A 13,073-nucleotide genomic window follows, 5' to 3' on the forward strand; every position below is an offset into this window, starting at 1 on the left:
ACAATGACAAAAATATTAACAGATTTGTACATTACAAATGTACAAATTACAAATTTACATTATTAACAAAATGCATATTTTGTTCTGAGACAATATAGCACTTGCCATAAATAAAAAGAAGTATGAAGAACATCAACCAACTCTCAATTAGATGTTATTTTACTACTCTTTATTTTATATAATAAAATCATTTAAAATAATTTCAAGTTATTACAGTATTTATTGGAGATCTAACAGAATGAATTGACAGCCATATAAATAGACAAATCAACAAAGATACAACTTTCTACTGGTGGCTGTTCTTTCCCAACACTGTCTTATTGACCATCATTGCATTGTAAATTAAATGAAAGACATTCTGTTCCAAACTAGATGCAAATGCAATGTAAGGAGAAGTGTAACAGACCCTTTCTGGCAATCTTCAACCACTGATGATTATCATTGTTAAAACAGAATCTCAATTTTCCTTTTGTATGCTTCAGTTTGAAATCTACAATTGCTTGTCAAACCATTGTGTTGATTGACAACTTGCACTGACAGAGAACTGTACACAAATGCAAGCTTCCACTAAGATCAGGTGACATAGCTGATTCATACTTTAACACCAGGCTCAGAAACATGTGTAGGGAATATGAATGGCTACCTGACAACAGGCACAACTGCTGTTTAAGTGTGGTCCACCAGCGGGAGGTACTGCTGTGTATGAAACCATCAATCCAACTACAATAAAAAATTGCCACCTGATATCCACAGAATGAGAGATACAGGATAATCAAATATGCTGGTTACTCAAGATTTACATATGTTATCACATAATCAATAACACTAAAGCTTACAAAGAACAAGTAAAAAAATGAACAAAGATGACATAATTTGTCTGAACTATTGCAGAAGTTGCACAATAACTGAGTTTGCACTCTCAGCAGCATCCAGAACTACTGAAAGACGGCAGAGGATTCAAGCTGGATAGAACCACAGATTTTCCTGGAGAGTAAGAAAATTAAGCTTATGGAGAAATTGCTGGTTTTTAGAGGATTTCAGTTAGTAAACTGCCAAACATTATATATAAAAAGGCTTCTACTGTATCAACTATTCTACACACAGTCTTAACAGGACTCCATCAATTGCAATACACCACAGGGACTTTCCTGGCCCCATCGGCAACTCAGTTAACTCCCTTGTCTGGACCAGCCTGATCTACTTTATATTTTTAATTTGCTCTTCTAATTTTTAGAGCAGAATAAGAGAATTGTGGACAGAAATTACAGCATGATTTTTTTAAATTTTGTTAGGCTCATTATATAGTTGTTAATATAATATATGATTACATGCCACAATTATCTCTTTGTTTGCATACTATGATCCACGACTGCCATTAGCTAAAGGATTGTTTGAGAGAAGCTCTTACAATGCTGGATCCAACAATTTAAAAAAAATGGAGCAAGGGAAACCTTTCTTTCAGTAAATGCACTGAATGCAACATCAGAATTGAAATGGTTCTTTAAATCCCAAATATGAGTAGCTTGTCACTGTAGAAATAGGCATCTATATTTTTTTTATACAGAACAGAAAAGAAAATGTAATGGATTAGTAACAGCACTTACAAAATATGAAACCCTATGAAAGAGAAAACTTGAAAGAAATTAACTGAATTCAAAATAACAATAAAAAATTAAAAAATAACTTTACTGTTTCTTTTTGGAAGATAGGTAGATCCATGTGCTAACCTTCTGTGTTAGAAAAAATCTTGGGTTTTAAACAAGAATGTGATTAGGTGTGTCAGGGAGGATTGACACTGAGACAAAAGCCAAATAAATGGCTGTTAGAAGTTTCGTCTTTTTACTTACTTTATATGCAATCTTGCATTTCAGTGGTAATTGTGATGCATTTTTAAATCTTTTTTAAAAAACTCCAAAATAATTTCTAAAAAAATATAATAGCTCTTACTTTGGAATTTGGTTCCTCATTATCGCACAGCAGCAAAAACAGATGGCTTTTAATATCTGGCTAAAAAACTTTTTTTTTTATTTGAAAAACTTTCTGTGAGGTCTAAATGAAATATGCTACTTAATAATATTGAACTGAAAGCTTGGTTACTAAATAAATTACATAAAAAGTTAAAAAAATACATTTTTAAAGATAATGCTGTTACATGGATATTAAAAATAAGTGGAAATAAGTGTCTGCCACTAGTGAGATAACTAGTTTAGTGAGTGCTTGATACAGTCAATGGCACAGGATATTTTAGTGTTATTGAAGAATTTATTCTTACACTGTGAAGAGAACAACATGCTGATTATTTATATATTTTCATTCAAGACAGAAAACATGTATTCCAGACTTTTTTCAAATAAATTATAGTTTCATAATGTTATTCCTACGTTTTCCTGTTATCTTTGATAGAAGAGGCATGCTGTCATGCCATCTTGGCACTACTTGTTAAAACAAGCCTTTCTTTTGCAGGCTTAGTAATCAGCACTATACACTGTATGTCAGTTATGTTACCAGACATTTAAAAGGAAACTGATCACACAAATCAAATTAAAAGTAAAAATGTTGGCTTCCTTTCTACTGTGTGTGCCAGATCTGTCCATAATTTCAACATTTTCTGTCTGCTGGGTACGCCTTCTGTTGTCATTCACCTTCTCTGGTATCCCTGCAGGAGCAGAAGAAAGAAAAATTAGGATGACGCACACTTAATTTTTGCAAAACCACAGCAGGAACTTGATCTAGTATACAGACCACACAAACCATCACAAGTCATTCTCCCAACCTTATATATAATTGCAAAGAGGCAGAATATTTGTCACACTCTGGAACACTTTTGCCTTAGTTGTACCTAGAATTCTACACATTTTGTAATAAATTGTTAATATATGACGGAGATTTTATTTGATCAGATATTTCCTATGACTTGTGTTTGATTTTTTTAATGTTGAATTGCCACGTACAAATTACAAATTGCTAGTTGTGTCTTTACTTCTTAGCACCAATCTCATTACCCTCAGGGGGAGAATATGGAAATGTATATTTGACGCACCAATGGAAGACATTTGAAAAATGTGCCTAGGACTCACTACATTGAGTGGAAGTTTAACACTCTGTGAAATATAAAGGGAATGGTTTGCCTAAATATTGCACAATCGGATAATTTACAGCAACAAAATGTCCTTGAATGCTGACTCTTATCTGATAATGTAGCCTTTAGTGTGCCTATACTTATTTAAACCAGACCATGAAATCCGAATGCCTGTTTGTTTTTGTTTTTTCAGAAACTAATCTGGGTCCAACAAAATGATAAGGAATGCTCTGTTATGTTAGGTAGAGAAAAATCTAACTGACAAACCCTCATTTTTATTCAGCAAAACAATTCTATCACTATGCTACAGTGTCTGTCTCTTAGCAGCTGTAAATGGGATACAATTATTAAATTATATTCAGGCACTGACAAAGCAATTATGTAAACAGAGCTTGTGAATTGCTGTTACCAAGAGCTCAATACATATTGAGTTTTAGATCAAACTCACGGTTATCAAATAAATACTGTAATCTGGAGATTATCCAAAAAACTCTGGAATCCTTATAGTTACATGCCTATTTGTCTATGGTAGAACTTAACCTTTTGGAAGCAAATTTTAAATTGTATGCTAGAACAACATATTGGTAAAGTATCTCATCCTCCACCAGGAATTAGCATTTTTGTATCAACCAAAAGATCCCTTGCCATTATATTGCATCATGTGAAATACTTGAGGAAAGTATGCAATAATGTTTCATGCAAAACAACCTAGGGGACAATATTACACAATTATTGTAACTTTAATAATTTGAAAAAGCAAAATCTTTTTTTTTGCATATATATTTATTTTTTGCATGTATTTTGCTTATTGCTGTAAAATCAATGACAGTTTACTGAGAGAATCAGGATTTAATAGTAGTTAAATGAGTAGGAATATATTGCTTATATATTCTCATAATCATGTGGGGTTCTAAGAACACTTATCACACAGTTTACATTTTATGCTGTAAATGTATATTACAATGTTGCACTGTACAGTGCTCTATTTTTCTAAATAATATGATAACTAATGTTTGCTGCAGGGAAAAGATGAAGACTAGATTAAACACAACATACAATAATGAGAACTTGCTTATACTGTATATTAGGCATATCTCAAACAGCTGTGGTTTCTATTACTATTATTACGTGCACTGTTGCATTTACTTTCCATTCTATACATAATAATGGGGCTAATAATCATAACCATTAAGATGATTGCAATGTATGAACCTCGGGAAACTGCATGGGAAAATAATGCTTTGAACTGTTCTGCTTACAATTTGAGTTTATTCCCAGAAGAAAGGGTCCTCCCAAAATTTTTTTGCAGAAATACACAAAAATATTAGTTCAATCATTTGCAATCTCATAATCAGGATATTTGGTTAGTCACTAACCCACTATTAACACTACAGTACTTTATAATTCTAGCCAGGTAAAAATGCAAAAGGCAAGCACAACTATTTCTTTTGCTCAATAAATGACAATTTGATATAAACCATTAAAAACTATTCTCATTCATATTACTCATCCTGAGACTAGTTCATATGAGTGAGTTCATTAAAAAATGAACCTCACTATAACAACAAACATACACACCTTAAGCCTGTTGAATAGAACCAGTATTTTCTTTCCTGGAGATGTTTGATTATTTCTTTAACCTTGTCATTTTTAGCTTGTATGTACAGTACTATGAAGTTAAAAGTCATCCAGCAAGCTGGAATTTTCATCTGCTGTGAAAGTGATTTTTCTTAAAAATACCAAATATTTTGGAAGTCTTAGAGAAATATTTGTACAACATTTTTAAATTATTTTTTTTTTTTCTGCCAAGGTATTTGCTAAATAAATAATTTAACACATGTTCCCAAGTAAAAGAAACTAAGGTTACAGGACTGAAGCTGACAGTACAACTAATTTCTTTCCATACACATTTTTGTGTTTTAGAATGGAAGAGGCTGAAAAAATGCCCCCTTTGGAAAACTGTTGTGTTTCTGTAAACAAACAAAAATATGTCGCCTTCAGCATAAGTTATTCAAAACAGGAAACAGACAAGTACATTCATTTTAAAGCATGCGATACTATAACAAGGCAAAAGTATACCTTTTAATTAGCCATCATTGCAAGAATAGATAAAAATACGTACAGTATATTCATAACATTTATACAGTTTACTTCAACACAAATTGATAGAGAATTGGTAGGTAATCACAGACCCTCTCATTATCCCAACTGTTGTAATAAACATTCTGGCAAACTATCCTACAGATCATCTTCAAGCCAAAACCATTCTTGGAAGAAAATGCCTAATTACTTTCAAAATAGACATGAATGTTTATTTAAAATTTAAACATATAAACATTAGAGGAGATAGTAGAGCTTACATATAAGTGGTAGAAACATTTGCCCATACTAGAGTTACTGCAAATTCAATTATTAAGACACCCAAGTTGTACAACCAGGACCCTACCAAAATATAAAAGTGATGATTTTATCTAATAATATAAGTCCTACATATTGTACTCTTGTGTACTCTCACTTGTGTAAGCTGTTTGTTTTTTAATTAAAATTGCTCAGTTTTGTTTTTGGTTTGGATTTAAGTGTGTTTCAAGTATGAAGGTAGAGCATTTCATGATATTTTTGATTTTGTCCATTTTGACTGTTGTGATACGAACCTGTATATTTCAAAACTTTGCAATCATTATCGAAAGCAATGGCGTTGGAGAGTATAAGATATTCCTACTACCATTAGTCCCATTCTACTTCCAAGAACTCCTGCTTTCGGTCCTTGACTATTTGCTATGTTCATGTTTCTTTTTAAACAAATGTCAGAAGAAAAAATACTATAAGTTCAAGAATCTTGGGACTACTGTACATGTGAAGCTATGAATAGACTGCAAAAGAGGAAAAAGTCAACTTCCACTTCCAGATATTACTTTTTCAACTGTCCAGTCTCTTAAAAATACATTGAGTGAAATCAGTCAAGTTTGGATCCCTTGAAATTTGTTTATTGCAATGAGGAAGACTTCAAAACAAAGTAATCTTGATTGCTTCACTGAAATCTGAATGTTTCAATAATTTGAAACATGGATTTACTGTATCACAACAACAATGATGTAAACATTGTGACAAAACAGCATAGTGGAAATTCATCAGCGGGGGCCTGTGCATCTATGTCTACAACACCTGGGTTACCCATTTTAATGTGTTAGAGCAGGTACTGTATGTACTAAAGAAAATTAGATTCTTACTGTGTCACTGAGGCCATTTTATTTACCCTACTTCATGTGCCAGGACCAAACAACAAGAAAGCTGGTGAAAAGATTACTACCAGCTTTAATGATCCACTTTCACTATCACTAACTGCTTGGGGATTTGAATACTCTTTCAATTTTAGTATATCTTCCTACCTTGCAGCAGTATGCGACCTCCCCTACTCATATGAGACATGTCTTGGATTAGTGTTATCGAAATATTGAAGATGCATGCAAGGTAGTGTGCAGACCATCTTTTCTGAAATCGGACCATAATATTTCTCACTTGCACCCTACATACATGCAGCATGTGAAACCTGAGAAACTTGTACTTAAATCTGTGCAAATATGAACAGTGGAGAGTAAGGAAGAGCTTACAGTATGTGCTGTTTTGATACCACAAACTGTCAAGTGTTTTTTGACTTGTGGGGAGACCTGCAAAAGTTGACTATGTAATAGCATCCAGTTCTGTCAAAGTACTGTCATTGCCTCTATTGAAAATATTTGCTAATAACAAACCTTGGATGTCTAAGGACTGAAAATGTGTTTGAATGACTGAACAGTCACTTTTTAAATGGGGAAACTGCTGTTGTTAGAGAGAAAGATAAGGAGTTTAGGTTAAAAAGGAGGAAGCCAAAAAAGGATTTCAAAGACAGAGTTGAGAATAGGTTATGTGTAGGCAACCCTAAGCAAGCATGGAAGGGGCTTAATGTAATGATGGTTAGAAGTAGCAAAACACAGAATGGGAACTGTGCTGTTAGCTCCTTTGTGAATTGTTACAAATGGGGTTATGTCTCCCTTTTCTAAAAATACACCCACAAACCAGGAGAGTGAGTTTTTAACTGAGGGATTGTTTACACAGAAAATCAGACCTCCCTAATAACATAGAATAGCAAGCTCTCTTAACAAGGTTTAAATGTTTAGCTCCAATCTGGTCTTTTCAGGTGATCTGGAACAAGAACCCCCTACCTTCAATATTTTCCTCCTCCTGTATCCTCTGTTGTCCACCCCCCTTCTGTACCTGTACCTGTTAGTTACATATTGTGCTCCTGGACTGTTGATCAACACTTCCGTAAACCTACATAAACCTTATACTGAATCTGGACCACCTACAGTACATCTCAACCAAACATTTTTTGAAGCTGGAAATGTTGACACAGGCCAGGTGTTACCCATTGTATTTAGATTCTTAGAGCTGTATTGCTCTACAAATGTTGCACCTATTGCTGTAGCAGAATGACCTTAATTATCTTTCTGGAAGATTTGACATTGATTGGTTTTAGAGATAAGAGCAATGATAATTGAGTGGATTCCCATTACTTCATCTATACAGCTGATTGAGACAGAAGTTGTTAAATGTCTCTCCCAGGTTAATTAATAATAGTTAATAATTTCTTACACTTACAGTGCCTTGCGAAAGTATTCGGCCCCCTTGAACTTTTCAACCTTTTGCCACATTTCAGGCTTCAAACATAAAGATATACATTTTTTTATTTTATGTGAAGAATCACCAACAAGTGGGACACAATTGTGAAGTGGAACGAAATCTATTGGATTTTTGAAACTTTTTTAACTAATAAAAAAATGAAAAGTGGGGCGTGCAAAATTATTCGGCCCCCTTGCGTTTATACTTTGTAGAGCCACCTTTTGCTGCGATTACAGCTGCAAATCGCTTGGGGTATGTCTCTATCAGTTTTGCACATCGAGAGACTGAAATTCTTGCCCATTCTTCCTTGCAAAACAGCTCGAGCTCAGTGAGGTTGGATGGAGAGCGTTTGTGAACAGCAGTTTTCAGCTCTTTCCACAGATTCTCGATTGGATTCAGGTCTGGACTTTGACTTGGCCATTCAAACACCTGGATACGTTTATTTGTGAACCATTCCTTTGTAGATTTTGCTGTATGTTTGGGATCATTGTCTTGTTGGAAGATAAATCTCCGTCCCAGTTTCAGGTCTTTTGCAGACTCCAACAGGTTTTCATCCAGAATGGTCCTGTATTTGGCTGCATCCATCTTCCCCTCAATTTTAACCATCTTCCCTGTCCCTGCTGAAGAAAAGCAGGCCCAAACCATGATGCTGCCACCACCATGTTTGACAGTGGGGATGGTGTGTTGAGGGTGATGAGCTGTGTTGCTTTTACGCCAAACATATCGTTTTGCATTGTGGCCAAAAAGTTCGATTTTGGTTTCATCTGACCAGAGCACCTTCTTCCACATGTTTGGGGTGTCTCCCAGGTGGCTTGTGGCAAACTTTAGACGAGACTTTTTATGGATATCTTTGAGAAATGGCTTTCTTCTTGCCACTCTTCCATAAAGGCCAGATTTGTGCAGTGTAAGACTGATTGTTGTCCTATGGACAGACTCTCCCACCTCAGCTGTAGTTCTCTGCAGTTCATCCAGAGTGATCATGGGCCTCTTGGCTGCATCTCTGATCAGTCTTCTCCTTGTCTGAGCTGAAAGTTTAGAGGGACGGCCAGGTCTTGGTAGATTTGCAGTGGTCTGATACTCCTTCCATTTCAAGATGATCGCTTGCACAGTGCTCCTTGGGATGTTTGAAGCTTGGGAAATCTTTTTGTATCCAAATCCGGCTTTAAACTTCTCCACAACAGTATTACGGACCTGCCTGGTGTGTTCCTTGGTCTTCATGATGCTCTCTGCGCTTCCAACAGAACCTTGAGACTATCACAGAGCAGGTGCATTTATACAGAGACTTGATTACACACAGTTGGATTCTATTTATCACCATCAGTCATTTAGGACAACATTGGATCATTCAGAGATCCTCGCTGAACTTCTGGAGTGAGTTTGCTGCACTGAAAGTAAAGGGGCCGAATAATTTTGCACGCCCCACTTTTCATTTTTTTATTAGTTAAAAAAGTTTCAAAAATCCAATAGATTTCGTTCCACTTCACAATTGTGTCCCACTTGTTGGTGATTCTTCCCATAAAATAAAAAATGTATATCTTTATGTTTGAAGCCTGAAATGTGGCAAAAGGTTGAAAAGTTCAAGGGGGCCGAATACTTTCGCAAGGCACTGTATATAGCACTTTTCTGAACACTCCACTCAAAGCACTTTACAGGTAATGAGGACTCCCTTCCACCACCACCAATGTGCAGCATCCACCTTATCATCCACCTCAGCACACAGTATGCTTACCACACATCAGCTATCAGTGGGGAGGAGAACAGAGTGATTAAACCAATTCATAGATGGGGATTACTAGGACGCCATGATTGGTAAAGGCCAATAGGAAATTTGGCCAGGAAAGTTTCAGTTATTATACAGTACCTGTACCTAAAAAAAACAAAACACTGACTTTTAAACAGTGGGACTCAACCCCCAGTTGTCTAAGAGCACGGCGAGGTTATTTGTAAATTTTACCCTCTTGACCCTCTTGTCACCTGGATCCCTTAAAATTTGATTATAAAGAACATAGGGGACTGAAGATGCAGCTTTGACTTTAGTGAATTTTGAAGCTAGTCAGCATTTAATACAATTCAGACCCATGTACTACTGGAATTGTTTCTGGGTTTAAATGGTAATGAGAGCCTTATACGATGGATTAAGGATTTTCTAACAGATTGGCCACAGAGTGTTATGAACAATAGATATTCAGAAGAAATTGTTTTAAAAATACTGGTGTTCCCCAGAGCTGTGTTTTGTCATGTCTGTCACATTTATTATTTTCCATCTATGTAAATGAAATGAAAATGCAAGGAACTACTATTAATATATTAAAGTTCGGAGATTATATGACCCCAATAGAATTGTTCACTTGGGATGACTGAGAAGGGGTTTAGAATTACTTTGAAAAGATATCTAAACTGGAAAGGTTTATATTTGTTAATATTTCTAGTAAAATAATTGATTGACTACAGAAACACACTAAAGCCCACACATTCATGAGCGCACAGACACACTCACACACACATATAATAAAAATAGCACTGAGCACTTAGTTAATTTGGATCATACTGCCTTGTAGTCATTTTCTGACACTTGCTAACACTAAAAGCTGTCTGTGTCAGGTGGCCACTAGGGTTACCATAAATCCAGTTTTTCCTGGCTGTGTCCTCCGTTTTGATCCTGATATCACCTTCTGGGGAGAATTTTCAAATGTCTGAGATTTCGATCCCATTATTTTCACCATGAAGAATAATTAACAAAAGCTATAAAGATATTAGAAAGAGAGAGAATTTCTTAACTTCTGTAATTTGCTTTGTCTTTCAGTTTTCGTCGTGTATGTATATGATTATGTCATGATTATGTCATGAGAGCCATATCGGCCATCAATATCAGTGTCTTTACTCAGTCTGTGTAGTGCAGAAGCATTCGCCCGAAAGGCTCCCTACAGTATTTTGTTTCTCGGTTTCCTACCCTCAAACAAAATGCCAAAGCGAAAGTGTAAATTCACCGCAGAACTAGAAAATAAATGTTGGTATTTTTGAAATGGCAGATGGGACTGGGAAGCTAAATGTTTGGTGTTTAAGCCTGGTACTTTTGTCTCTGTGACAAATAAAGGTGTACTTGACTTGCAAGCTCATGTTGACTCAGACAAACACAAAAAGGCAATTTGAGTTCGTCAACCAAATTAACAGATTCTTTCGTAAAATCTGACAGCAAAACAGAGGATGCTGTTATTGCAGCAGAGGGGACTTATGCATTTCACAGATAAACATCACAATTACTTTACCAATGAACATAAAACATGGGATATTTTGAAAACCCTCTCCATTCCGACCCCCTTTCCAAATAAGAAAATAGGATAGTTTCTCAGGGTGTCCTCTATTTTTTGATGTTCAAATACTGTATGGTAATCCTAGTGGCCGATGTATAATCCTCCTCGCTCTCAACAGGTGTGCGTGATCTATCGGAGCTGGTGTCAGTACTCTTGGCGTCTATTCCTTTCAGCCATGACATAATACTTGATTTTTGCGAGGTATTCATTTTTGATCACTTGTTCTGTTGGCGAATGTGGTGCTAAGCTGTGTCTCTATATTTTAATATATTATCAATTACTTAATTCAACACATTTTTATTTAGAACAGGTTCCATGTAGTATACAGTTAGTTGCTGTTTATGAGATTTAAAATTTACCTAAAACTATGACAGGACAGACATTACGAAAATAATGTTACACATTACAGGCCTCATACTAAACTGATATTTAAAGTACAGTACCTGGGGGAGTTTGAAGACAATCTGGCAAACCAATTGCTTATATAAAAAGAAGATACCCTGGTTTCTTTCAAGAAATGGCTCAATTAAATCTTTGGATGAGCTACTTAAAACAAACTACTTTTAGATTATCCAAATGGTCCCCTCTCATCTGTAAACATTCTAATGTTCTTATAAATACAGAACTGTATTATGAAAGAGATGTTGCACCATTTACTGCTCTAAGAACTGCATAAAAGTAATCACATACAGAGGCAAACACCTTGAGCTGTCAGAAAAAAGCAAGATGTTGCAGTTCAATTGGGATGCAGAATATAAATGATTATATGCTATATACTCAATTGAGTGCAACCTTGCAGTTGGTTTATGTTTAAAATAAGTTTAAGTTGGTTTTATTTCATTAGGTTACATTTCATGTTCACAGCTTCATTGACCAAAGTCTTTCTTTCTTAAAAAAAAACAACAAAAGCTTAGGCAAGTGATTTTAAAAACTTGCTACTTATCAACATCTACATTTTCTACTATAAAATCTGGAAATATTAAGAGTTTAAATCCATCAGCATTGGTAGGACAAATGTTTACTTCTTTACCTTAACACCTTACAAAGTGAAACAATGCAATTTGTAAAGAACATCTAAAGGATGACAGGGCCTGCATCCTCGTATAGCACCGTGTTTCAAAAAGCACCAGTTCCTGATTATGAGCACCAGTTCCTGCATACTTTGGGTGATATGGAGCTTGTCCAAAGCTGCACATAGTATAATTGAACAAATCAAATTCAATTATGCTATTCTAAGAGAGCAGAGACTCTCATCTCCCCTAATAAGACACCCCTTTGCCGGGCTCATATGATTTTTTTTTGTGTACAAAATAAAATCTAGATAAATTATTATTCATCATTGTGCAGGGATAACTGTTCTTGACAAAAGTAACTCAATTTTAGGGATGGTAGTAGTCACTTTCATTTGGAAAAGAACTTGAGGAAAGATATATTGTATTTACAGTGGTTATCTGTTGAGGGTATGTTTTGTATTTTTCTAACTTTTCCATCTCTCTGAACAATGCTAAACAGACAGTTTAGTGAATACAAATGATCTGCATCTATGAATCCCTAACGGACTACTGATTGCTTTTCTGCAGTGTGCTGGGTCCTCTCAGTACATTATGTACAGACAGGAAGGCACCACATATTTTAGAAGAAATCTTGTTTAGAGTGCTTCATTTAGCCACATCACCTCTGAAGCTGCTATATCTCGGAATTACCACAAATGCTTGTATATTGATATACCATTGTTGCTTTTAACTCTATCTAGTGTACACATGTCACTTTACTTTTTATATTATTTTAGGGGGTTAATTACCAAATATAATTTGACCTTCTATTTCAATTTATCTATAATTGTAACAGTTTGGTTTATATTTCACATCATGTGGCTAGACTCATATTAAAAGACACAGATCAATAACAAATAAAGCAGTTAACAGTCCCAAATGACAAAGTGCCTTTGGATAGTATTTCAATAATTGTATAACAAAAGTGTTCTGGAGACATTTACTTGGCAATTTTAAAGGATGCTGCAAATACGC

General features: G+C 35.2%; 1 protein-coding gene across 3 annotated transcripts in view; it reads right to left on the reverse strand.

Annotated features, from left to right (window-relative positions):
* Nucleotides 1-152: 152 nt before the first annotated feature.
* The window catches only part of gpc5a (glypican 5a), a 320,984-nt gene continuing 308,063 nt past the window's right edge, over nucleotides 153-13,073 (reverse strand). For 2 of the 3 annotated variants that reach the window (XM_069178958.1, XM_015363661.2), the window contains one exon: nucleotides 153-2,656. In XM_069178958.1, coding sequence (XP_069035059.1) covers nucleotides 2,502-2,656 — 155 coding nt within the window. In that variant the 3' untranslated portion in view covers nucleotides 153-2,501. The remainder of the gene's footprint in view (nucleotides 2,657-13,073) is intronic. The other variant, XM_015363662.2, reaches the window with a different exon arrangement.

This window comes from Lepisosteus oculatus, chromosome 15, assembly GCF_040954835.1.
Source record: "Lepisosteus oculatus isolate fLepOcu1 chromosome 15, fLepOcu1.hap2, whole genome shotgun sequence".
Taxonomy (NCBI): domain Eukaryota; kingdom Metazoa; phylum Chordata; class Actinopteri; order Semionotiformes; family Lepisosteidae; genus Lepisosteus; species Lepisosteus oculatus.